Source organism: Haliaeetus albicilla, chromosome Z (genome assembly GCF_947461875.1).
Source record: "Haliaeetus albicilla chromosome Z, bHalAlb1.1, whole genome shotgun sequence".
NCBI classification, from domain to species: domain Eukaryota; kingdom Metazoa; phylum Chordata; class Aves; order Accipitriformes; family Accipitridae; genus Haliaeetus; species Haliaeetus albicilla.
Window position 1 is genome coordinate 31923696 of NC_091516.1, and position 27257 is coordinate 31950952.

The 27257-nt window shown below is 39.0% G+C and overlaps 1 protein-coding gene across 7 annotated transcripts in view; it reads left to right on the forward strand.

Moving 5' to 3' along the window:
* Positions 1-27257, forward strand: part of NTRK2 (neurotrophic receptor tyrosine kinase 2) — a 208409-nt gene that overhangs the window by 38500 nt on the left and 142652 nt on the right. For all 7 annotated transcript variants that reach the window (XM_069776835.1, XM_069776828.1, XM_069776830.1 and 4 more), the window contains exons 6-11: positions 4476-4612; positions 8099-8231; positions 9768-10067; positions 14946-14978; positions 19833-19933; positions 21204-21303. In XM_069776835.1, coding sequence (XP_069632936.1) covers positions 4476-4612; positions 8099-8231; positions 9768-10067; positions 14946-14978; positions 19833-19933; positions 21204-21303 — 804 coding nt within the window. The remainder of the gene's footprint in view (positions 1-4475; positions 4613-8098; positions 8232-9767; positions 10068-14945; positions 14979-19832; positions 19934-21203; positions 21304-27257) is intronic.

Genomic DNA, 27257 nt, shown 5'->3' on the forward strand with positions numbered 1-27257 from the left:
TTTTTGGTGAAGGTTTTTGAGCAGCTGAACAAATCCCAGAACTGAACAGATGAAAGTTGAAGCTGAAAAAGTCGATCTGGAAACAATTTTCTAAAAATTTTTGTAACTGTAAGGATAGTTAACCAGTGAAACAACATCTTGGGTGTAATGGTGGATTCCTTTCTTCTTGCTTAAGACCTTCTTCTAAAAGTTGCTGTAGTATACTGGCTAGAGTGTTAGCTTGGTACTGAGAGTTGAGTTACAGACTAAAGAGTTTGTATTAATATTCAGTTGTTTCTTAATTAGGTCATATCCTTTCTTTGACATATAGTGACAGTCTGGCTCTACCAAGGCCAGTGTAAGTTTTCTGTAGAAAGTAGTAAGTAGCTGTATGAAGATTTTGAAAGCCCTCTAGGAATGTAGGCACATTCTTTTTATTAATTTTCATTGACAGTTGCATACCCAAATGCTGTAGTAACCTTTGAAAATTTCATCCAAAGTATTTGGTTTTGTGGTTGCTGAAGTCCCAGCTGTGCACAGAGAAGATATGAGTCATTCCCTAGGGATGCTTGACAGTTCCACTGTCTGATCACCTTGGGCCATTGGTTTGTACTAATGATGGTCTGTGAAGGTAAATAGCTCCCCCCTGCGCCCCCCAGCCTTAAAGGAGAGTTTGTTCCTTCTAAAGCATAAGATGATATTTGGAGACACTCAGCTGACATAAATGAGTTCCTCCTGCTCATCTCTGTTGCATTCAGTTGTGCTGGGGTGAGGGAAGTGACTGCTTATTCTAATTCAGAGCTGTCAGTTCCTGGGAATAAAGTGTTACCAATCTGAATATGAGAACAGATATTCTGTATGTGGTGAAATAACATAGCTGTTATACACTTGTGCATAATGAAACACATAGATATTAGTGTACACTTTCATCTATTGAAATGTTTAAAATTCTCAGTAGCAGGTTCTGTTCTCCCTTTTTTGTAGAGATTGAAAAGCATTGGATAGATTATTGAGAAGAAAAGGGGACTTCGAAAATGAAATAAAACAGAGTGGTCTTAAGAAGATCATTCAGAAACAATTTTTTCTCTGTCCTGTCAGAACAGGAGAGCACTCAATGAATTTGAACATTGCAGAAAAATTTCAGAACTGGTAAAAGGGAATGGCTCTTGTATACGGCCTGGACAGTACACTTATGAAACTCATTGCTGCAGAAGGCTATTAAGGACAAAAAGATAGCAAGCTTAAAAAAGAAATCAGATACTAGCAGGGTTATTACTGATATCCAGAATTATAATAATCAGTGCTATCAAAGTTTAAAAGAGATATTGTGTTTCGAGCTTTGGGGCACAGGATAATCTCTGTCTGACATATATCAAGATGAGACTTGTGGAAAGATGATGTTATGTCTACCTTGCATGGGCTTTTATGCTACAATCTAAACTTACTATGCTGGCAGTATACAAAAGTATTTGAACTTGTTGTCTGATTGCTTGTATCAATTACTGTATACAAAGTCCTTTAAGAGGTTAATCTGTATCAACAGTAGTGATAGTCATCTAAAACACTGTATTTAACGAAATTAAGTCAGGAGTAAATGCAGCATGGTTGGATATCTTTGTAATTGTGTAGGTGTCAAAATGCTACTGGCTTGTATAAATGGTCTCACACTACACTAAGCATACATACTGAGCATATGTGTCTGTTAGGGTGCATTGTCGTTTTCTAAATGGAGTTATTTTTCAGTGCAGGTTTTGCTGCTTAGTCTCATTGCTTTATTGGTAAGTCCAGTGTATCACATTTTCTAGATAAGAGGTCTTAAGCTACTGTCTACTTTTTCCAAACAGAGCCACTTCTCAGCTAGGGTGTATTCTGCTGTGGAGCAGTCAAGGTGCCACTGGAAATAAAAGCCAAAATGACCTTGCAGTTAAAGTTCACTAACTCAAGATACCCAACCAGAAAAAATTAATCTCAAGGAAATTCTTGTATGTGTTTCCCACTTACCTCTTATGACTGGGAAAGGGAGTAAAAGAAAACACACACACTAATGTGATTATTTTATTCTATTCTGTTCTATTCTATTCTAATTCTAATTCTGATTCTAATTCTAATTCTATGCAAATTCTGTTGTATTCATACATTTTTGCCGCAATGTTTTCTGCCACGTCTTGCAACTGGTTTTTAGTGCAACTTTAGGAATCTATAGAATAATAAGACTATTATTTTATAACCTCCTGGCAGGATACAAGCATGATATAGCTGTTTCCCTCAGAAATATAACACCAACATGGCATGTGCAGACTTTTGGAAATAAAGAGAACTAGATCTAATTTTGGGTGGAAACCAGAACCAGTACCAGAGGAATTAAACATCAGTTGCCTCTCCTGTAAATAAACACACTGCAGGAACAAGTTGTCTCAGAACTTAACAGCTATTAAAAGAGAGCTCTAAGGGACCAAAGATTGTTTTTATTTTTGCTTACATGAGAGGTTTCATGTGAAATGATGTGTTGGTAGGAACTGTACACGCTTGCATAGTGAAAAGCTAATCTGTCATATAGACTTTGTCCCAAGTGCTGGGGCCAGGAAGTGGGGAGCTTTAATCTCTTTGCACGTTCAGGTCTGGCAAGAGTAGTTGGAATGGTTTTCAGAGGTGGTGTGGAAGTGTAACTTTATAAAGCAAATGATCTCATTACTTCTCCTTGTTCCCTAACCAGCATAATTAATATCCAAATGTTCCCTAGGATTAGTTTTATTTCCTGCTCAGCTAGTTGACAGACACTGCTGAGATTTGAATTCACAGCAGGTGAGAGCAGATGGTTACCTTCGCTAACAGATTACTGCATCAAGGCGTACCAACTGTCCAGCTCTGTCTCAATAAACTTCAACATATGATTTATAAAGTGAACACAATAGAAGAAATCCATGATGCCTATAACAGGAATCATATTACAGCACTACTTAAAGCACTGGGAGAGTTGCCTAAGCGGTTATTGCATACTTGCGCTGATCTTCAAATCTTATTAGGCAAGAAAGCATTGCCTGGAAAATTATTTGTCTTCTCTTTCGTATTACTTCCTCTCATTTAAATTTATTGAACTAATTAAACTTAAAGGGAGATTTCCAGTACATAGAGCTTCTGTTGAAGTTCTAGCAAACATATGAATGTGTTCACACTGATTTGATGGTTAATTGTTTGTACAGAACCTTTTACATAAGCAGAAAAGCCTCTGCTAAACTTCTATACCTGCAAGTCCATGATGAAACTACTGTACTCTTAACTAAAAAAACAAAACAAAACAAAGAGAACCGTTGTTTCTGAAAAAAGAAAAGTAATTGTATGCATACATATCCAGCACAGCAGATAAGCTTGATTATTTGAAATGATAAATTGCAAGTAAAACTTGCCTGGAACAGTTGATGAGAAATGCCTCATAAAGGAGGCCAAGGCTTTTTAGAGAGTGTAGCAGCTCCAAATGATGGCACAGCATCTTTTAAAAAAGATATATTTCTAGAACGTTGCATAAGTGTTTGCTATGTAAATAAATGTGAAATGTGAGGTTGTCTGTGCCTGAAGTCTGTTGATAATGCTGGCGTTATTTTTGAAGAGGGGCAGTCTATGATTCCTTGTGTTTTTGTAAACATTCAGCATATATTGACTCTTCGGGAAGCTCCCTTTGCTTTGGGTGCTGAAGAATGAGATACAGAGTGATTTATAGCTCTGTGAGATGCAGGGGAGGTCCTGATTCTTGCAAAATCTGGGCTTATTTCCTGGTGAGTGGTAACATCTCACTGCTTTTCTGCTTCCCTGAGGGCAATAGCAGAGTCTGCTGAGGTGGCTTGGATAGCACCTCTGAGCAATTGCTAACCCTCTCTTCTGTCCTTTCTCTTCTCTGGTTTGATCTGTTCAGTGCTCCGTTTCCCTCACTTTGTACTTCAGATCTAGGTTTTGCCCTGCTCTCTGTGAGCTGTTTGTCTGAATGAGAGGGAGGGCTGCAATCTGTTGTGTGATACTGGGAGCTAATGGGATTTTCCTGTTAGTGTTGTGGAGCGGTCGAAATACCACAGTGTCAGTTCATGGGAAATAGAGGTTGCTTTGCAGCTCTTATAAAGAGACAAATTGTATTTCCCATTTTAAAGAATAAGCGAAGGGTTTTCTTCCATTTGAAGTTAAACACTGAAGTTAGGATAACTTCATTTGCCCACCTGAAACTTTTCCCTATATAATTAGCTTAATATATTTCCACATGCAGTAATGTTTTCTTAGGATGTGAAGCGGAGGAGGCACAGAAAAATGTTATGTAGCAGCGTAAAGATTGTAGTTACATGTTTCCAAAGATGCTGTTTGTGCTCCCTGACTGAATAGTAACTGACCACAATGAACATCTGATTTAGTGGTGGTTTTGCTTGTATTTATGCAGCTTGCTTAGAATTGGGTGGTGTTTATTTCTGTCAACTACAAATGCATGCGGGTTTTTTTGGTTGTTGTTTCTATTGTAGACTTGCCGTCAGCAAACTTAAGCAATTACAACATCACCGTGGTGGAAGGAAAGAGCATCACATTGTACTGTGATACTACTGGCGGGCCACCCCCTAATGTGTCCTGGGTGCTCACTAATCTTGTTTCAAACCATGAGGTAAGCTTCATACTCAAATAAGTGACAATTCAGAGACAGAGGATACCTGCTGAAGGATGGAATGAAGGTTCATGTCTAGCTTTAGTTAACTTTTTATTTTAAAAATGAAATAGAAAATTAATGTGGGGATTACATTTATTTTCCAGTTATTTTCAATCCAGGGTGACTGCCAGAGTGCTTTTGAAGAATGGCAGACATTTGCTTCTTGAGACCCTGATTTGCACTCTGTTTTTTGGATGCTCACTTGTAAATTAGAGTACTGTAAATTTTTGGAAGCAATGTGGTAAATTGGGGTACTGAAACACAAGGGCTTTCTTATTATCACTGATACCTACATACAGAGAAAAATCTACCCTAATAATGAAAAAAGCTTTGTGTCTCTAATTTTATTATATTTTCATGCCAAAACCTTCATGTGTTGGAATTTGGTTGTAAATGCTTTGTGGTTTGTTTAATTTTCTTTCAACCAGCAAAGCAACAAGAGAAAGCTGTGGAAATTGAAGTGAAGGTTTTACTAAAAAGAATGGCTGTTTTTTTTAACGAAGTATGAAGATGTTTCCTCAATAAAATCATCTAGGCAGGGGGGAATTCTATTTTCTGAGATCTCTGTATTCTGTGTCCCTAGTTGAGACTATGTGCACACTGAAGATAGAATGATTAAGTTCTTTCTGATGGAGTGTTGATAAGGAGAGGCATATAAGCAGATCTTCAACATGGAGCTGGTGACCTCTTAAATTGCCATCATTTACACAGTGGGCAAGACCCTCTGTTATTTACAGTTTTATGGCTTTGGCTTTCCTATGTTCATGATGTTGCAGACTGCTTAAAGTTTCCTGATCTGTACAAAGTATGGGATTTGTACTTCCAAAACTGTTCCTGCAGTGTGGAAGAGACAGGACCTCTGGAGTCTCATAGTCTTTGTACTTTCTTCCTTGAGGTCATTACATTGGGCCTGTACAGAATTTGACTAGCCTGTCTTCCAGCTCTTATAAGGAAGAGCTCTGCAGAGCTCTAGTTTTATTTTTAAAATTTTCTCCAATCTGTAAAACTACCCAAAGGCATCAGTCGTCATCAAGAACAAGAAATTAAAACAGTTTGGGGAACCTATGCCAAGCTGTGCTTTTTCTTTTTTTTCTTTTTTTTTTTCTTTTTCTTTTTCTTTTTCTTTTTCTTTTTCTTTTTCTTTTTCTTTTTCTTTTTCTTTTTCTTTTTCTTTTTCTTTTTCTTTTTCTTTTTCTTTTTCTTTTTCTTTTTCTTTTTCTTTTTCTTTTTCTTTTTCTTTTTCTTTTTCTTTTTTCTTTTTCTTTTTTCTTTTTCTTTTTTCTTTTTTCTTTTTTCTTTTTTCTTTTTTCTTTTTCTTTTTTCTTTTTTCTTTTTTCTTTTTCTTTTTATTTTTCTTCTTTCTCTTTTTCTTTTTCTCCTTTTTCTTCTTTCTCTTTTTCTTTTTCTCCTTTTTCTTTTCCTTTTTCTTTTCCTTTTTCTTTTCCTTTTCCTTTTTTCTTTTTCCTTTTTTCTTTTTCCTTTTTTCTTTTTCCTTTTTTCTTTTTCCTTTTTTCTTTTTCCTTTTTTCTTTTTTCTTTTTTCTTTTTCCTTTTTTCTTTTTCCTTTTTTCTTTTTCCTTTTTCCTTTTTCCTTTTTCCTTTTTTCTTTTTTCTTTTTTTTTGAGTTATGAGCCAAAACAAATGTGGGATGCGGTTCAAAAAGTGAGATCATCTCATTTTTTAACCCTCCTATCTTTGAAATGCCTTGGTCAGTTTGCTTCAAGCTTTCCAGAAATATTTTGTCCTGGCATAACTTCATCTTGAGATTTCATAGGGGCTCGTCATATAGGCTAGCTACAACCTTAGCCGTGGGGCACAATAGTCTTTTCAGTAGCAGAAGAACGAGTGCCTTTTAAACCTCATTTGCCATTCACAACCATCCTTCCCTTTGCTGCAAGTGTTGTTTTTGGTTTCCTTTCTCTCGCTTCCTTATCTCAGTTTCTGCCTCCCTTTTCTTCACCTCCTATGCTGCTTTTGCCTGTTTTCTCTCTCTTTCCTGTTTTACAGAGATGTTAACAAAAGTTAAAACTAAACTCTAGTCCTGCAAAGCTAACTGTATGCACTCAGTTTTTAAGCTGATGTATAATCCAATTGATGTTGGTTAGATTTTTCTTGTGTTAGATTTCAGCCCTGAGCCTGCGATTAAGCCCCTCTACTTTCAGTCCAGCTTTGAGCCCTGCTCACCTCTGAGAGTTGTGCATAGAGAAATGTGTAATGGGGTGTTTGCTTTTCCACTCACCCTCCCTACCGACACAGTAAAATCAAAATGACATTCAATTTAAGTGGAATTAAGGTGTCATCTTGGGTTCAAAATTCTGGTTGCACAGGACTCTATGCAGGGGTGTTCCCACATGTCCCCATTGACTGCCACTGAAAGTCACTGTGGTTTTACAGATGCAGTGTGTTTGTATTCTGTGCAGCACTGAAGTGTATATGTACACTGAGAAAAGTGCCTCAAAAGTAGTTTTTAAAAATGATCCTAATTATTTGTTTATTTTCTGAATGTGTTTTTGTTTCTTTCCTATTTTAAGAAAATAGTCTTGCATTTTATGAAAAATTCAAGTATGGAAATAGTAATTATTTGGAGATCATATGAAGGGCCTGATATAAGAAAACCAGAATCTTTAACAACTAGCTTTGCTAGCTTCTTTTTTTTTTTTTTTGTAATTCAGCCCTATTTGCTTTATTGAGTGTTGCATAGCTGTATATTCAATATGGCATTTAAGGCTGTAAATGGGCACTGAGCTTTCTAAGAATCATAAGAATCAAGATTTCTAAGAATCATAATTCTTACCTTGATTAGCCAGTGCATAGACACATGAAACGGTACTTGGGCAGTAGCTTAGGTAGTAGAAGGCATGTAATTTCTTGTGGAAGGTTTCATGAGAAGAAGAAGCTTTCAAGACAAATTTGGCTCAGGAGGAGGGAGAAAACACATTGTTGTCAAGGTACAGTAGAGCTCAGAAGGCAGCAGTAGAAGAGATGTCAAGCATAAGTGTAAAGGAAAGAGACAAAAGGAAGTGTAAAGGACTGAACAGAATAAAGTTCAAGGGGAGCAGAGATAGACCGTAGAAATCAGTCATGAAGTGGAAGTGAGCGATGAACAAGGGTATGGGCAGAGAAAAGAACATTCATGTAGAGGGTAAGAAGTGTACTGTTTAAAAAGGCAGAAACTGAAGGTGACAGGACAGAAAAATGGTTGAGTGCAGTGTTTGTAGCAGGACTTCTGGAGCTTTGAATCCACTGCTACTGACATTTACAATTGGTTCTGTAGGTGTTTTGTGTCTGGATAAGACACTAAAGTAAGGCTTTGCTTAATTGTGGACTGTACAGCTACAAGAAGGGAAAATGAAAAATGCCATTTGGCTGTGGCCAGTGATTCCCTCCCTCTCCCTTGTTCTTTATGCTGTGGTTGACACATGCATGTTTTTCTGATCGCCTGTAGAGTGACACAAGTAAGAACCCTGCCTCGTTAACCATAAAGAACGTTTCCTCCATGGACAGCGGACTGTGGATTTCTTGCGTAGCAGAGAACATTGTGGGAGAGGACCAAGCCTCTGCCGAGCTCACGGTATTCTGTACGTATGCAGGCCTCCATACAGCTCCCAAGGCCAAACTGCATTGGCAGCAACTGTTTTGGGTATAAATATTTTTTGGGCATGCAGGTTGTTGAAGCAAAGTCCCTAAGCATGTGAACTATCTACTGCAGTTAATCCTGGGAGTAGCCCAACCAGCAGTTGTGGTTTTTTCAGCCCTGCGTACTACAAAAACTGTGTTTCTAAATATTTTATCTTCCAGTTAAAACAATCTGTAAGTAAAGGTCTGAAACCCAAAATAATTAATGGCACTGTCAGTGTGGGAAGGTTTGTTAACGGTGTGCATGTACATATACAATGTCTTAGGAGTTAAGTGTGAATGCATCAAAAGGCTCATAGAATTAATTGTAAGAGACTACAAATGTTTAAGTTCTCATTATCTAAAGCAACGACTGCTTTGTTCAAAAAATAACACGCTTGCAACATTAGTACTGCCAGATGTAAATTTATTTGTCATAGCTTTGAATAATACACTTATTTGCCAGGCCCAAGGAAGGGGGAAGGGACATGTAGTGTAGAGGCACTCGCTTCTTAGATCTAAGCTCCAGCCTGAATTCATTTTATGTGAACTAGACAGCATGTTTTCACAAGTTGCAACCCTCTGTTTAATTGAAGATGGGAATGGAACGCTTTGTAGATGGCAAACTTTGTTCAGCATGTGCTCATGGCAGAGTAAACTAGAAAAATTACTGTAGATGTAGGTTTTTAGGTTGAAATTGGATATGTAATAGCTATAGGAAGGAACATAAACTAGAAATGTTTGAACAGTGTAAATGAGATTCTGAGCTTGGCACTGTTATGAGTGATAAAAGGTAGTATAACTAGATGAAATTGGATGCAGTTAAGAATAAATACCAAGGAAAATTTCCCAATAGTGAAATAATGGGCAAGGTGCTGGAATAATCTCCTGAGGGAAACAGACCAAGTCTGTAAACTTGAGGCATTTAGCAGGTTTGAACAAAGAATGAGAAAATGTATAGCAGAAAATTGTCTTTCCCTGACAGAAGAATCCAGGGAATTAAGTCATCTCTTCTGGCTTTGATTATGTGAAGAAAATAATCTGAAAGTTTGGATTCCTAGCTGAATGTATTTCCAGTACTACTTGTTTTGGCCAACTTCTAAATATTTTCAGTACTGTTATGTTCCTTCAGCACTCCTCTGCACCATTTTTGCAGCAGAGTAAAGCTAAAATGTCTCTCTTGCTCTTCTCAGTGATGCAGTAACTGAACTTCCCACACCTTACAGGGTTTAAATGATTTATCAGGTATTCAGTTTTTGTCTGAAACTAGTTTGTTTCTTTCTCAAGAACGGCTTCATTTCAGTTATAAACATAGTACCCTAGGCAAAGCAGGTGGGCTCCTGTGTGAGTATCCTCCAAATAAGTATCATTCTTACTAATAACATACTTCTGTACTGATGAATGAAAAATACTTCCCTGATAACTTTGGGGGAGGGAGGGAAGGTAAGAAAGATGTGTTCAAAATATTCTGATGTTCTTCACTCTTTTTTTCAATATAGTTGCACCAAATATCACGTTTATTGAATCTCCAACCCCAGACCACCACTGGTGTATTCCATTCACTGTGAAAGGGAACCCTAAGCCCACGCTGCAGTGGTTCTATGAAGGGGCTATACTGAATGAGTCTGAATACATCTGTACTAAAATACATGTTATCAATCAAAGTGAATACCATGGCTGCCTTCAGCTGGACAATCCCACCCACCTGAACAATGGTGCTTATACCTTACTGGCAAAGAATGAGTACGGAGAGGATGAAAAACGTGTTGATGCTCATTTCATGTCAGTGCCTGGGGATGGTAAGTATAATACTTTTTTTATGTTAGCAATTGGAAATTTATGAGACCATGGAGGCAGTACTCCTGGCCAGTTTAACTACTTTGGAGGAAGCTTTTTTTTTTCTCTCTGAATGAATGTCTTCAAGATTAGTTGTAAAATAATGTTTTTCTTGAGCATTTTCTTCTTGTTTATTGCTTCTTAAAGGAAGGCCATGCTAGTGCTCTGTAAACCTTCCTTTTGAGTAACCATCCTCAGTGCCAGCTAAGACTAGTTAAAGGTTGCTGTTTCTGAAGTGTTTTCTCAAGCCTCAGTTCTGATCCTGGAAAGCACTGAGTGCCAATTCAGCCACTCTGTAAGTTTTCTGCACTGCATATGAATGCAACTAGGCAGTGTATCCAAGGTCGAGGGGCATGCCTATATAGCATCTAGTGCCTTGTTGCAAAATCAATAGTGCAGTCCAGTGAGTTGATGATAATATGTTGTTGAGGACACCAGAGGGAGCTGGAGAGAAGACAAGTAACCAAGAGGCAGGAGGGTCAAGGTCTCAGGTCCTCACAGGCATTTTGATGTCCAATTCCCATTTGTTTCGGTGGAGGTTGGGCACCTACATGCCTAGGAATATCCGTGCTCAAGATGGTTGCTGTTAAATATATGCATCTTCAGTTGCTCTAAAGGCTCTGCCTCAACCCTCCTAAATGCTCAAGCAGGCTCAAGGTGGACTAACTCATTGAACTGCAGGGACTACTGTAAGTGTTTGATGTTCACTGTGGTTTGATCTTTTGCCACGTCTTCAAAACCATATGTGAAGTGACTGTGAGAGTAAGAAGGCATACATATAAGCATATTGCTGTATGTGGAAGAAAATCTGAGTGGACCTTGCACAGCTGGAGTGGAAATAAAGGCATGTTTTTGTGCAAATAATTGCACAGTCATATCTGAAAATATGAGCATGTGTGTACCTTCAGCTTTTTAGCCATGGGATATAAGTAGCCTTCTTTTTTCAAACAGCAATGTGCAGTGCTAATGTTATCTGGCAGAAAAAAAGTGAATATTTAAATTCTCTCTCCTACATTGCAGGCTGTAGACAGTATAAATATGGTCTGTATTTTTTCCCTATCGGCTCAGTCTGCTGTAGGGAGAGAGATGGCAGGTCTTTTTCTTTCCCACCCTTAGAAGGAGAAGGTGAAGAGCTGATAGAACCAGGCTTTATTTACTGCTGCTGTCCTTAGTGCTCCTCTCCTCTTTTTTCTCTGGAGTTCTTCTTTAAACAGACTCATTACAGAAACATGCCATGGTTTCAGCTACTGGCATGCTCATGATCTCTAATACTGCATTATAACAGGTCACTAAAACAGTTCACCTGATAGATGTTCTGTGTACAATGGAAGTTGTCTTACACCCTGATTATTTAATATGAACCTGGCTTCATTTTCTTAACAGAATAACAGTTTCTCTAGTACACTTAGGTGGATTTATCATTTTTTGTGTTTGATCCAAATCCCTTTTACTATTCTGTTTTTCCTTTATGCTTCCTTGTCCACTGAAAATTTCCCAGTTGTGGCCTTTTAAATCAGTAAATAGAACTGTAGGTATCCTCCAAATCAGAAAGACAGCATTATTTATTTGTTCCATCCACTTCATACTCATAAGGAATATAGGTCTCCCAAGGTAATGTGTGCTGTGTTCTTTAAGCATTTCCCAAGATCTGTGGTGGATTATGCTTCACAAAAAGAGCATAGAGGAAACTGGACTATGTATAGACAGGATGTAACTACTTTAGAAATCAGTGCATAGTGGATGGCACCAAACAAGTCTTAAAAATTAACAACAGGGGAAATTGCTTATCTGCTTAACCTCCTCAATATTTTTTTTTCTATAAGAATAGTGGCATTGAGCTTTAGAAAATGTCATAACATTGTTGTCTCCTCCACTTAAGCTGGCATAAAAGCAAATGTTAAAAAACTAGAATCCTCTGTGCATTGTATTACAATTTTTGTTTTAAACTAATACTATTTAAAGCACTGTCAGGCTTTTTCAAACCCTTGAAAGGTTTTTTCAGTGCTGTCGTTACTGTGTAGTTTCTTCTTTTGGCCCACATATTGTACAATGAAGCATAAAGATTAAGGCCCACGCCCTGGTATTATGTTCATTTCCATGCATTCATGACTGAATTAAATACCAGCCCTGATATTTCATGGGGTGGGGTATGCTCACTGAGCTTTAAACTGATTCTCTGGTTATTGCATCACTTACGGGCAAATGGTCTGAAGGTAAAAAACCAAAATAAAATTAAAAAAAAAAAAAACCCTCACCTATAATCCATATGTCTATCTAAATTAAATACAACTAAGTCTGAAGCATGTTCTGTCGTCAACAGTGTAATACTTCACTTTCAAAGTTGCATCAAATGTGATGAAGACATGAGTAGTGCAAAGATCCTCTCAACTTCCAGCATGCTACTTGCAGAACATTTTTCATTGGTCTGAGGATGCAGGCAGAAAGGGGAGGAAAGCATGTACCACAGTGGGATTTGGATTGAGTTAATGATAACACAGTTAATGTTGTAAATTAAGCCTTTGTTTTAAATATGAAGGCCTGGAAGAATAAATTTCATATTCTATTAGCTAGATTTTTAACTTGATTTAATCTGCTAAAGTTCTTGGATTCATATGAAGCTGTTCTTGCTGAGGATGACTTGATTATTTGAGACTACACTGCAGCAAACAGCAAGCAAGAAATGTTCATGTTTTATTCTGGAGGCTGTTCTCATAGTTGATCCAGAACAGCTAATGAATGTGGGAGACATTTTTACCAATAATAAGTATTTTTAATTAAGCTTATTCATCTATCAGCTTGCTACTCTAAAATTCAGCTGAAGGAATCCAAGTCACATAGTATCTTGTCAAAGTAAAAGAATATGTTAAATATGCCTTAGAGGTAGCTTTTTGCTTATGTGGCATAACAACATGGGTCTGTTTTGCAGAAGTATGTTTTTGGATTGAGTCTTTTGCTGCTGCTTTATTCTGAAAATGCCGACTTTATGAAGAAAGAAGCAAGCAAACCAAGTGTAGTTGATGTGGTTTATAAAGCTGAGTGAATAGGATAAGTCTCTTAATAGTTTATTTACACAACCACCTGTTCTAGCAGTGACCAAAACAACAATGCCATTCTGTGTTTGCCTTGAAAATAATTGTGTGTAGACATGCAAAATTACTGTGGTGAAGTTTAATGTTAAAATATTTTCAACTGATATTTTGATGATTGAGTAGATATGTTTTTATGTAGCGAATACTAAACAGAAATTTGGTGTTAGTCCAGCATCTTGATTTTTGCAACTTTATTTGAAGTATTTAGTTATATAAAAGGTATTTGAATGGAGTTGATGACTTCCTAGTTTATATCCCTGGCAGGAGTTAAGGGTTAAACTAATCTGATTACTTTATCCCAATTCCAGTAAACGGTAACAAAAATGTTGCCATTTAACTCAGGAATAAAAGCCTGGGATTCCCCTCCCCCCCCCCGCTTCAGGTTGCAGAAGGTAAATTAGAAATACTGTCTTTCAATAGATGAATCTTTTATACCGGAAAAACTGAATCCATGAACTTTTATGGACAAAAACGCCTGGTCAGAAGTTGCTTGAGGAATGATAGTACAAGCTTTCTTCACTTGTTATTTGTTTCTGCAGATTGACATGACAGTTCTCACGGGGTCTATTAACTTATATCTCTGGATACTAGACTGTCTTCAAATGCATTTAAAAATAAACCTAATTATCTGCTGCCATTCTGCAAATAGGTTGCAACTGTGTTCAGTATTTCAGCAGATTCTCACGCTGTTGATATAAGCAGAAACAATGATGTTCTGGTCATACTTCTACAGTGGATTTATGCCAGTGTAATGCCACTGCTATGAATTTACTGTATAATACTATAAAATGGAATTATGCTTTTTGAAGTTTGATTCATCTTTAGAGATTTTAACTATCTGTTAATTATATTTCCATATGATTATGATTAGGAGCCTACTACACAAGCTATGCTATAAACACATTATAGACCAGAATGAACGGCTATGTTGAAATACAACACAAGTATCTTTCAATGCGTGAATAGTCTGATATATGCTAATTTCAGTGGGCGTTCTGTGCGTTATACTCACATATGTGCTCAGCCTCACATATGTGCAGTAATTAGAAAAAGCTGCGAATTGGAACTAATAAAATTTAGAAAAAGTGTAGACTAGATGGGTATCCATTTGCTTGTGTAAAGGCTGGCTTCTGACACATCTGACTCTTTTGGTAGGAGTTCTGTTTGTGTATCAGCTGTGCAGGTGGCTTTTTGAAAGCATCCTTTTACAATGAAATAATGCTGCTTAGGTCATTCCTACCTCTAGCCCTTAACTTGCCAGCTCACAGCTAAACCTATTTGCTCTCACAGTGATTTAACAGCAAAATTTTTTTACCAGGTAAAAGTCAGTGATTGTTAATGCTCACTGAAGTCTGCTTCCACAGGTCAGGGAAAATTTTACCATTGATTTTTCAACAGGAATAGTTATTGTTGCACTTACCCAGATATACATTAACAGCGGAAAGAAGAATTTTGCCCAGTTGGGAAATATACTTGCCTTTGCCAGAGCTAGTGCCCTGTGCATTAGCTGGTTCACATGAAGCAAAATATTAACCTTTGGAATAGCTCTAAAATGGTTGTAAACGTAACCTGATAAACAAGTACTGCAATATATTGATGCTGCTTTGCATTTGTGTAGGTACTGATCATTTCTATTGCAAATAACATGCCAACTCTTAAAAAAATCCTAAAGAAACTCTTATTCTTTCAGCATTTGCAATCTATTTACAAAGCTTTTTCTTTTTTTTTTTTTTTTCTCTTCTCCATGTACAGGTAGTGGCCCAATTGTGGATCCAGACGTTTATGGTATATATTTGATTTCCTTTTTCTTTTAATGATAGAAATGAAGGAACTGAAACCATTAAAAGATTGAATGTCAGGCTCAGTTAAATTGAATGTCAGGCTCAGTTAAATGGAAATGGCACAGATTATAACACAATTCTAAAAGGTACTTTGTATTTTTGGTTCTTCTCCTGCCTTATATTATTTAAGATACATGAGGGTAATATGATGTTTTACTCACTCTGCTGCTTTTGATTCACATTAGGAGAAAGCATAAATCCACTGCTACAAATGGTTGCAGTTGATCCTGTAGGATGACAGCTGTCTGATGTAGCTCACAGGCATGAGGTTTTGTGAACCTTTTGGAGGCATTTCTTGGAGGAAAAAGAGTTTGTGATTTCTCCTTATGTAACTTAATTTATTTTTTCAGGGATGATTCAATAGTTGTTTTGCTTACAAAAATGTACCCCTAAATCCCACTTAAAAATGAGGTTGGCACAAGTAAATTTTCCTGTAGGCAATTTATTTTGCTCTGTCCACTTATTTGTACCTTCCCTTAATCTCTCTTGCATAAGCAGACCATCAACTCAGTGATATCTGAGTGTGTGCCAGAAGATTTGATGACACAGTGTTCACATTAGTTTTTTAGTTAGGTGAAATGTTTTGCTCTGTACCTAGTGAAAGCCAGTGTGCACTAGAATAGAAGCTGCAGAATGAAAAGCAACTGGACAGTTTTACATAATACTTCTGGTATATTTCTGGTGAGCAGGAAAGTCCATCCTAACCAACATACCCAAACACCCTTTAGCTTCCAGCAGAAGCTGGATCTTGTTTGGAGTAATTTTTATTTGGATGAAATGGCCCATGACTCAAGTTTCCTTAAGCTGATTTAAATGTTATTGCTTTGATTCCATTCCATGTCATTAAACTTTAGCAAATGTGCAATTGAAGCATCAGTTTGGCTTTAAGTGCTTAGAAATACTAAAGGATAGCTTCCCCTCCCTCTCTCTCCAAATTATTTTTTTTTGAGGGGTGGCAAGGCAGTGATGGTTTGCACAATTTCTTAGTTATGTTGTATTATATAAGCTGTATGCATTAAGATTTTGGTTCTGAGCTGTTTATCAAAGTCCTGATGCCTGTGTATGGCTTTATGTGAGTGCTGTGCTTCGATTGACTTGGGTAGGTTTCTGCTGAGACGTGCACTTCAAGCTGCGCTGGCAGATCACAGCCTGCAAGACCTAGTCCTGATGAAAGCAGCCTTCCTTTTTATTCCTGGCTTTTCTTTCTGCTATTTGAAACCGCTTTCTTTGATCTTTGTTTCAGTGACTCAGTGCTTGCTCTGAGAAACACTTTGTAGTCCAGAGTGTTTCCCTAATTATTCCAAATTCTCAAGTCCACTTAGTGAGGTGAATAAATGAGGCTGGCTGGAAAGTCTAGGAACTGCTACACTTCTTTGGAGAACCGCTGCCTGGATGACTGACAGTGGGACCTCGGAGATGAGCTCCCTCCAGCGACTGCATGGTTTTCATGACTTTTTTTCAGACTGCTCTATCTCTATGCTAACCTGTTTACCCACAACTTAGATTATGCTGGAAGGAAGATTTAAAGCATCACCCCCACCTTTTCTCCCCCCTGCTGCAGTCTTCCCTTTAAAATGCATTTTTCACAGCCTCGTGCTAATCGTTTTGCAGATGTGCCTAGTGTAAAGTGTAAAGGTAGCGGCAGGGGATTTGATCCAGCTGGGCACTGGCACCATCTGTGTGTCCGTCAGTCTGTTGGCTGTGGGTAAAGTTAATGGGAGCTCCAAGGTGCTTTCCTGCAAGTGCTGGGGCAGCTCAGGGCCAGGGGCTCCCCGTGGGGGTCCCTGTGCAGGCCCTGGCAGCCAGGCCCGTCCCACCGCCTCAGCCAGGAGTGGGGCAGCCGGGGGGGCCATGAGCAGCTGCAACCCCAGGCATTGGGCACTGCCCTGGGGCCAAGCCTGGGCCACGGGTCTGCAAGTGGGCCCAGCTCAGCAGGGCCCATAGCCGGGCAGTGAGGAGACAGAAGATGGAGGCGACAGAGGGCAGGGGACCCCGGCCTCGAGTACGCCTCTGTGTGGAGCAAATGCCTTCGTAGCTGGGTTTAGTCTGTCTGTTGGGAATTGACTTTCTGTCTCCTGTGCTCCGTGTGAGGTGATTGCCAGATGTTTTCCGTTAAGCGTTTTGAGTGAACGACGGGAAACAGGAGAACTGATGAGGTTGCAGCAGGCTGCGTGATGTCCTGTTTGCTGAGGGGAGTCCCAGCTGCATGGGGCACTGCCTGCCGCAAGCATGGAGCAGTCACTAGTGCCTCCAGCTCACCTCTGCTGCACCTCTTGGAAAAGGCAGAGAGGGGAGGCCGTCCTGGCCCCATCTGGGAAGTAACTGAGAGAAATAAAGCGACTCATCTTGGGCTGAGCAGTCAATCAAATGGAAAGCCAGCTTCTTTGGCTCTGAGTTCATGTCTTTGTGCCACGCTGCTTTTTCTAATATGGTTGTGAACATGGAAGAGACAACGTGCCCCGTATCAGCTAACCCCCGAGAGGACTGTGCAGAGTGACCCCCCCGGTGCTGGTATAACTGTGCTCTTGTCTGTAGCCTAGCCACCATGCACCTTGTTTGTGAAATGGCTGCAAAATACTGCCCAGCCTCAGTTGCGATTCACCGCAGTTGATGTAGTCACAGGTGGCTGCGTGAGGTACGCGGCACCGGAGGACCTGGCCCTGAAGCGATACAAGTCCCACACAGCATGAGTCAAGAGGCGTGACCCTGTCTGTGTCATAGTGCTTGGTGTCTATGTCGGGATTTCATAGTGAAATGAACAGGAATTTGTTTAAGTCGGAATCACCCAGTTTTGGCTGGATAGCTGTTGCGCCTGTTTTACTTGCCTGGCTCGCCCATTTCAAGAGGCTTTGAAGATCTGGCACTAGTTCAAATGCAAGTGCTTCACAGTTATACAGCAGGGAATGGCAACGCAACACCAGCATACTGACGTGGCCTATTTTAGCTTTTGCCCATTTTAATATAAAAGTGCATTCAGACGATTCACAGACCAGACCTGAAACACTCTGCATTGTTCTCATTAGTCCTTCAGGGTCCCAATATTGTAGGCTAAGGTACTTCTAATAAAGCCAGCTCTGCCTGCAAATGAATGAAGCAGAAGTCTCGTCCTTTGCTGTGTCAGAGCGTGTAGTCATGGTGGTGGGCATCCTGAACAGCACCTCATTTGAGTGTCCAGGTTGCTTGCGCAGGTGAGCCATTCAGGCGGGGTTTGTGCTGCCCAGGGTAAGGAGTGCTGTTTGTTTGCTTCTTGCTGCTGCTCTAACCTTGCAGCATAGGAAGCTATAGGCATAGAGATGCAGTGCTGCGTCAGAGAATTCAAATAGTAAAAGACAAGGAAATTAAATTTTGTTTCTCATGAAAGCTCTGTATACATAGTATGTATTTTGGCTTGAAAGAGTTCTATCCTTTGGCATGCATGGTGTAGAGCCAAAATAGACTACGTGAGCTGATCAGACAACCTGACTGTACTGACTGTAGCACTGGTGCCAGAGGTAGCTGCGTAGCTTCATATACCAAAAAATCTGCAGCCTGCTGAATACATTGCAGAAGCAAATGTGTTCATGCATGCATGAAGACCAAAAGCCCAGTGCAGCTAGCATTGCTGGCTGAGCTCTTCAAACTGCGCTTGGGAGCTAAAGAAGATAAACTCTGCTGAGGCGCAGGCCCTCCCTGCCCATGTTCAGCAGCAGCTCTGTGGTCGGAAGAGTTCCTGCCTCTAGTTAGTGAGAGCTATGCCTCTGTGTTCTGCTTTTTCAGATTCACAGTTAAAATTCCATCTGTAGGCTTATGGCACTGATTTTAATCGAAATGTGTAAAGAAATGCGCGGTTAATTGCAAATTTAAATTACAATGCTGGAGGTGCATTTTTTAATAGATGCAATTATTCTCCTTGTTTGTTTCTTTCATCTGCACACATTACAGTGATAAAACTGAAATGTTATGTATCTTTCCAGATGTAATCATAAAATACGTGCATTTTTATATGTTACTTTAATGCACATTTCTCTAAGTTCGTATGTATACTATTTAATTTTCTTTATCTCATTTGAATAATTTTGACAGGAAATCATAATCTGTAAATATCTGTGTTTCATTTTTAAATAATTATAAATAATTAAGACACGTTCATTCTTTTGATGGAATAGTTCTGAATTCACCGCTGCAGACCTGTCAGTGGAATTATTTTGATAGGTCAAATTTCTTCATACCATCTCAGGCACTCAATTTTTTAAAGGTTTACCTGTATGACAGTTTATTATGGTAAACTGTAACTTCTGTGCATACAGCAGTATTTTGTATTATTTTTTAGATGAAGAAAAACAGCTATTTCACATTTGGTAGTAATAAACTAACTAAAAACTCATCTGCCAAGTTCTCCTCAGCTAAACAAAAGTCCCCAAGCTAGTTTCTAAGACTGTCCTATATTTGGCTGAATACAAGGCTGGAGAAGTTAAGGGTAGAGGGCAGTCTTTCATTTTTAATAGGAAGTCAGAAGCACATAAAAATAGCTTTATGGATGGAGTTCTTATTTAACTCTAGTTTTTCCAGTAGAGATATGCTGGTGTAGATTGCTTCTCTTTTCAAGTTTGTCCGTCACAACGCATTTGTTCAATTAGCTGCCACAGGGATCCCCCCAAAACGTTCCAGCTACATTAGCAATTATGTATTGTTTCCAAAGAGCTCAGAGTCCCAAGAGTTGTTAATGGCCTTACCATCTTAAAAAGCAGAAATAATAAAGACAACCCTTTCCCCTCTAAGGTTACGAAATTATAAAAGCAACATTTTTTCCTTTCCTAAGAGTATGAAACCACGCCCAATGATCTTGGAGACACCACAAATAACAGTAATCAAATCACTTCTACGGATGTTTCCAACAAAGAGAATGAAGATAGCATCACTGTAAGTATATACATTGTTTCCTGATATGTGATCTTGGCGGACTTCCTGGCTATACAACTCACAAAACTGTGGAGATTGTAATAGGACCCTGAGCTACCACACCACCAGAGGTATTACTGTGTTGTGATCAAAACTAAGGAAAAAAGGAAAAAAAACCAAAATCAGTGCTCCCCACTCTTGTCCTTCCCCCATTTTTTGAAAGAGTGAATCACTTTTCAGTCCAAGTAAAATTGCTAGTTATTTTGTTTCATGCTTTTCCAAATAACTAACTGTAATTTTTAAGCCTAAGACTTTGCTTCTAATTTTAGCCAAGGAGAGCAACTCTTTGTTTACAAAACAAAGACATCCAAGGTAATTTGAAGATTGTTGTTTGAATTCTAGTCCTGGAGTCAGCTCCTCCTTACAGGGAGGATGTGCTGCAATAAACTTTCAAATTCTAATTGTATGTTTTTAAAACATTATTTCATGTAGGTTTTTGATCGAATAATTTGCAGTAGATTTTAGTATAAGTAGCTGAACTGATGGGCCACCTCTGCTGCCTTGCCTTTCATGCTCTTCTGAACTGAATTGTTGGAAACCGGTAGTGGGTGGCCAGCCTGGTTGATATTGCAGCCTCCCTGCATGAGTGACTCAGTAAAGCAGTGGGCAGTAGAGACCATGTGTGTTCACAAACCAGTGAGCAGACTGTGAGTTGGGACACTGTGCTAAAAAATTGATAGGATCCTGGACAGTCTTGTCTCGTCTGATAACAGAATCACTGAATGGCTGAGGTTGGAAGGGACCTGTGGAAATCCTCTGGTCCAATCCCCCCTGCCTAAAGCGGGGCCCGCATGGTTGCTCAGGGTTGTGTCCACTCTGGTTTTGATACCTCCAGGGATGGAGACTCCACAGCCACTCTGGGCAATCTGTACCAGTGTTCAACCACCCTCACAGTAAAAATTCTTTTTCCTGTGTGCTTTCCTTATCTGTTTTCTTGTAACATGCCACTCTGTTGGAAGGGAAAGAGGTGATGTGCACTCCCTCCCACCTGCTTTGAATGTGCAGGATGTTGAAAAAGTTGTTCTCAAAGGTGTCTGACTCTCTGTTCTTTGCAGGATAGAAGAAACCTCAACAAGTGGCTGTTTTCTGTACTCTTTGATCTGAGTGCAAATGTTTCCCAGTTGAAATGAATCTCTTTACCTAACTGGGTTAATCTGAATGTATGCTGAATATCTTTGAAGGTAGTTCATAAGAACAAAACAAGCAAATCTGTTTGTGTGCTCTTTTTTAGGTGTATGTTGTGGTGGGAATTGCAGCACTGGTGTGCACTGGCTTAGTAATAATGCTCATTATTCTGAAGTTTGGAAGACACTCGAAGTTTGGGATGAAAGGTAAGCAGGGTTATTTTTTGTATCTTCCAGAATTGTTGTGGGTTGTATGAACTGATACTACAGGCTTCTACACTGAGAGCAGTCAAAATACCTAGATTAAGTGCCATCACATTTGGTGTTTTGTTAATTCATCAGGTAAGTAAGGGCAGAAGCAGATGTAGACAGAGTGTAGAATTTTGAATCAAACTCTTCTACTTCTCTTTTTTTCTTACGACAAATCCCATTTCTCTCCCTTCTGCTGCAAAGGCCCCTGGGACACTTCCTGGAGTAAAATATTACTTGAGTCAGTGTAAGTAGGAAGAAGATAGGACATGAAATTTATTCTGATATGAGTTTGATTACAACAATTTGATGAGAATCTATGCTGTATGTAAGAGATACTTCAGACCACACTACAATGTCACGTTAAGGAGATAGATTCAAGGGGAAACAATGGCAAGAGCGGAAGGTGCATTTGCAGTGGATCCTGTCATACTGGTGCTTTCTGACAGATGCATTTTCTTGAGCTTCTGTTTGTATCTTGGGAAGTAGGAGCTGGAGACAGTGGCAAGTGCTTATGTCCCTGTGGAAGAGGGAAATCTCAGCCCTTCCATTTATTCATTTATTTATTTTACAGCCAGATGGAGGTATGTGTAACACGGAGGTACATGCAACAGTTCCATTACTGTACTACTTTACTGATATCATCAGTCTGTGTCTGGCCATGTGGTGAAATTGTATTTAAAAAAAAAAGAGAAAAAGAAAAAAACCACTTGCTGTCTTGTTGGGAGGACTAGAAGGTGCTTTGCTGTGTGCTAAAGGAGTTGAGCTTTTGTTCTTAAGATGTGTATATGAGGGTCTGTGGAGAGAGTGGTGAGTAATCTTGTAGCAGGCTCCTGTTAACCTCATGTCCTTCCTCTCAGCTGTGCTTATGACATCGTACCACATGGATGTATATTTTGGTAACCTTGCTTGCTCTTGACCAGTGTTTTTTTCAGAGATATCTACCGTGTATTTTGTGTTTCTGTGTTCTGTTTAGAGAAGAATTCCTGGAACAAATGAGATTTGAGCAGAGCAGGAATGTAGTCGGTGCAGACAGGTTGCCGGGATGGTAACCTTTTATTTCACCTCCTCCTGATATGACATAGTCTCTGCTCTTTGGGGTAGCATTAAAAGAGGACAATCATTGTGAAATATCCTGACTAGCAACATGGAGCCAGCAGGATATAGCTGCAGAGTTTTGGCGAAAGTCTAGAAAAAACTTCCTGTGACTGAACAACAGTTCAGCCTAAATTTTATTTGTGTCTGAAGCTTTCTGAATTGCATTTAGAGAGCTGAAGTAGGTGGAAACTAAATGCAAGCAACGATGAGAAGTGTTTGATGTTAGCTTTTTAAAGCTGAATGCTTGTTAGGTTTTATCAAAATTTGCATTAAATATTTCAACACGACATTATTGGAGGAACTAGGAAGCAAACTCTACCCTGAGGGAGAATGCACAAAGTTGCATTTTGTGTGGTAACATGTTAAGTTACCTTCCAGGAAGCTACTTACATGGTGGTTATGTTTTAGCATATTCAGGTACAACTTCTCTCACAAAAATAATGCTCTTGCCTGATCAGTAACTTTGAACTCAGTAGTTTTTTGCTGCAGAATTGTCCATGTAGACCATATTTTAGTAAGGATACACTTTTGGGGGAGTAACTAGATGAAATTATGAAAAGGCAGCAACCTCATATATGGTGTATATTTTTAAATTTGAACAGTCATGGTTAGGAAGATCAGTAAAATGAGTTCACAGTTCAGGTACACTCCTTCAAAAATTAATCATGGGCATGGTATGTGTGGTAATGGTGAAATATCACTGTGAGCTACAAATAACTCTTGAATGTTTCATTAGAAAGGAGTGGCCTTCAGTTGTCCCTGAAGTGAACCTCAGACTTCTCCAAAGTTTGCATTCACACCTGAGCTTCACATTCTGGATCTATCTGTAGTCCAAAGTCCCAGAAACACCCTCTTCATTTATCATCATCAGTATTATTGAATTTTATATTAAAGCAATATTTAAAGACCTGAGATTAGAACACCAAATCGATATGTAATACCCAGACTAATAATAAAATACTACCTGCTCTGAAAAGCCTGCAACATAAGTATATATTGAGAATTCATAACAGAAGATAAGCAACCTGGGGTATTTGAGCATGAGGAAAATAAGGCAAAGGTGAAGAGAAATTTTTTGCAGTCAGTATTGATCAGTACAATACATTTAAAATGTGTGTCTTCGAAACTCTGAACAAAAAGATCAAGCCAGCTACCTGTGAACCCCTTGAGTTGTTTGCCATTGAATTCAGTGACAGCAAAATTAGTCCCAACTTAGCATACAGACATTGTGTTATAGTTAGTTGGTGGTTTAATAAACAGTCTTAGTAGGAAAGTGGAAAGGAGTGAAATATCCAGATTACCATTGAAAATACATATAAAACAAGATTAAAAATTCTTTTTTTTTTTCCAAATCTTCCCCAAAATATTAGTGAATGTTTTGCATTCATAAGAAGGAACTTCCTGAGTTACGTCAGGCAGAAATGCAAAAAAGGCTGTGCTTCATTTTACTGTTACCTTGTGAGAACAAAACACGGTCACCTCAGACACTCTGTCATTAAATGTCTCCCCACCCTTTTTCAGTAAGCAGTTTGGAAAAAACCAAAATAGTCACTCAGTAACTGGAGCAGTCAAACTGGCACTCAGTGGTATTTTTCATGTAACTGTGTACATGGAAAAAATGTTCCACTGATAATCAGAAAAAGAAATGTGTAAATAGGCAATCAGCACTGTGTGTCCCATAGGAAATGTCTTTATGTAAGGGATGAAATTTTCACCCCCATTTGGGTTCACAGCAGGCATCTGCAGCTTCTTGAGGACATTGTTTTATGCCTCATATTTTTAAATGCCAGCTTATCCCATCTTCTGCATGGCCATCATCTGTCCACTTCTTAGACTGTGTCCTTGCTGAGTCCTTCTGTGCGTAAAGATCTTGAGCATGATTGGAGTGTGGGAGTGACAGTGATAGCATCCCCAGAAAGAGATGTGGAGCAAGTGGTTGTGTCTGAGCTGTGCTGCATCAGAGCTGCCCGTACCTGGAAGCACTGCACATGCTGAAGAGCTGCAGAGACTGCCACAGAGCTCATGTGCCCCCATTGTCTTCTTTCCATTACTGTACTGAGCAGAAAAGAGTCCAGTTTATGTGATAGGGAGCACCAGGTCCTCTGGGAGCTTCCAGGACTTTGGCAGTACTGATCAATCTCTTACCAAGATCTGTTGAAGAGCTGTATAAAAGTAACTTGCCCTATCTTTTGGCTTCTCTCTTGATTTTATATATCTAAGGTGAGGGGACAAGTTGGGATATGTTAATTTCACTCAGTTACCTTTCCAAATGGTAGTAATAAAGTGTTTTTGCAGGTAAGGAGGGCAAGCAGAGCACTTTTTCACCGCCATTAACAAAACAAAAACAATTTGTTTGTGATGTTCTGGATTTTGGTTGAAGTTGGGTTGCACTGTACAAGGCAATTATTTTAGTTCTTGCTTTGCTTCTTTTCACTCTGTCTTTTAGAGCTAGTGGAAACAGCAGGTTCTGATGATTAATTTCAGGAACAGTATTAGTACAGAACTGGTCTGTAATCTGTGCTAGAAGAGACTTGAAACAGGGCTAGTACAGAAAACCAATACTGTTCTTTCTGCTCGGTGGATAAACTCTCATGTTGTGCTAGACTTCCAGACTTCCATTGCAAAATTCATCAGAGTAACTGGTGAAACATAATGCTATTTCCCAGCTTGTGTACATTTTAAACATCTTCTTATACAGAGTCTGTTGATAACAGCTTTGTATGAAAAGCTGCTTTTGGTTGCTTGAATCTGGAGGTGAGATTTTTAGACCCTTGCAAGATGCTGCAGCATAAATGGTGAAAGCTTCAGTTCATTTCTTAAATGTATTCATTAAGATTTGTGGGTTGCTCTCAGGAAACACCTTGGCTTGCTTGCTTGCTGGAGGATGTGAATGTGCTTATGGTGGGAATTCACTGAAGGCTGCCATGACAGCTCTTACCATTTTGTGTTTGTTTCTGACTCCATCTAACCACCTTATGAAACTGAAAAATAACAAAAGGAACTGGAATAGAGAGGGCAGGGGAAGGTTTGTGAACTCCCTGGGAGGATTTGTGGAAGAATAATTCTAGTCCTGTTTTATTCTACCTCCTGTGTTTAAAAATAAATTTAAATAAACAACTAGTTGCAGCATAACCAACCCGATACACAGTTTGCAAATGTTAATGTAGCAGCATGCCACTAAGCATGAATGGAAGTATGGAGGAAACTGATGGAAGATAAATCAGTGGATAAAGTTTGAAATAGCATAATTCAGTTAAAAGGATGAAAACATTTTTGCTGATTTGAACTGTAGTAGCACAGGGTGTCCCTATTCCAGCAACAAGGCAATATCCTTAGCACTCCTTGCTTGCTAGGAAAGCTGTAAGTGGATAGTTATGGACAAGAGTATTATCACATCTGTTTTACTGTAGAGATAAATGGAGTTCTGTAGGTTTTACCAAAATCAGAAAGGAGAGAGAACCCACTCCTCTCCAAAGCAGCCCCTTCTGTCTTTTTAAGAAGTTAACAAATAGAATCTGTCCGAAGTAGAGGGAAACATATGTGTACTTAATCCCTTTGGGATGCAAGGGGGTTTTCTGAATGTTTGTATGAAGTTTCTGTCAGTGCTTTTAGCTGTGTGCAGTAGTGCAAAGGTAAGGGAACAAACAGTCTGAAATTACCATTGTACTTAGGCAGTGCCAGCTATCTTCTCATGTCTGTGGGCTTGGGTGTCACGTTTTGGAAGGTGCTTCTTCTTCAAGTGCTCTCTGAACTACCTACCATGTCTAAACATAAGTCCTGACTATGAATGCTTCACCCCTTTCACAGTCTTTCAAGTCTGTGCAGTTCAGGGTACAGAGTTTGTCTTTCTCTGATCAGGTAATGAGATTGGGTTGATTTAAGAAAGAAAACAGTGTCCCTTTTAGGACAAACGCCCCAAAATGCTACCTTTCCTTCAAGCCCTTGCTAGCTGCTTGTCATTGTTTTTGAGTTTAATATTTGGACTATCAGTCAGGATGCTGTGCTCTTTCACCAAGCTGATTAAAAGTTATGAACACACCTATGGATTTTGCCTGTCAAAGTCAAAACAGGGTATTTTCTCCAACTTCATGATAGCTTTTTCTCTCATGTGATTTCTATAACTTTTGTGCTGGGCCATGAACTTCCTTGAAAACTTTTTAATTAAAAGCATTGTTTATTCCAACAGGAGCACGTTGACGGTTGAGGAATATTTTTTCTTCTCTGTGTGTCATTGACTATCTTTTTTTTGCTTGTAAACTCTTGTTACATTTTAGCTTTGGTCCAAAAGACAGTCCAGGAGGGGGCAGCTTGAAACTCATCTTCAGTTGCAGCATGTTTCTCAGTTGTCTTACAGTATTTCAGTTTGGGTAAGAAACACTGTATAACTGCATGATAAAAGCCTCCATACAAAACAATTTTGTCATTCTGACACAATGCGTCCATGACAATATAAAGACTTTAACCCTTATTTACCCAAGTAATCATATTTACATGACTTTAAATGACAGTGCTGTCCACGTAAGAGTGGAGTGCTTTACCGTTCTGTCTGAACATGACCATTATTGAGGCTTTTGCATATTCTTTTGGATGTAACTTTAGGGCCAGCAGGAAGAATGTTTTCTGTCTTATTTGTCTGTAAGCATATAGCAAATGGTCACTGTATTCTCTGCTTTAATACATTTTACTTGACTTCACGTTGTTGTGGGAGACGAGGTGATTGCGTGGGATTTCAAAACAAACCCTGCTTCATTCAGGGCATTCAGATTTTGGAGAATTTAGATGACTCTAAACGAGTATTTTGAAGTACTGATATG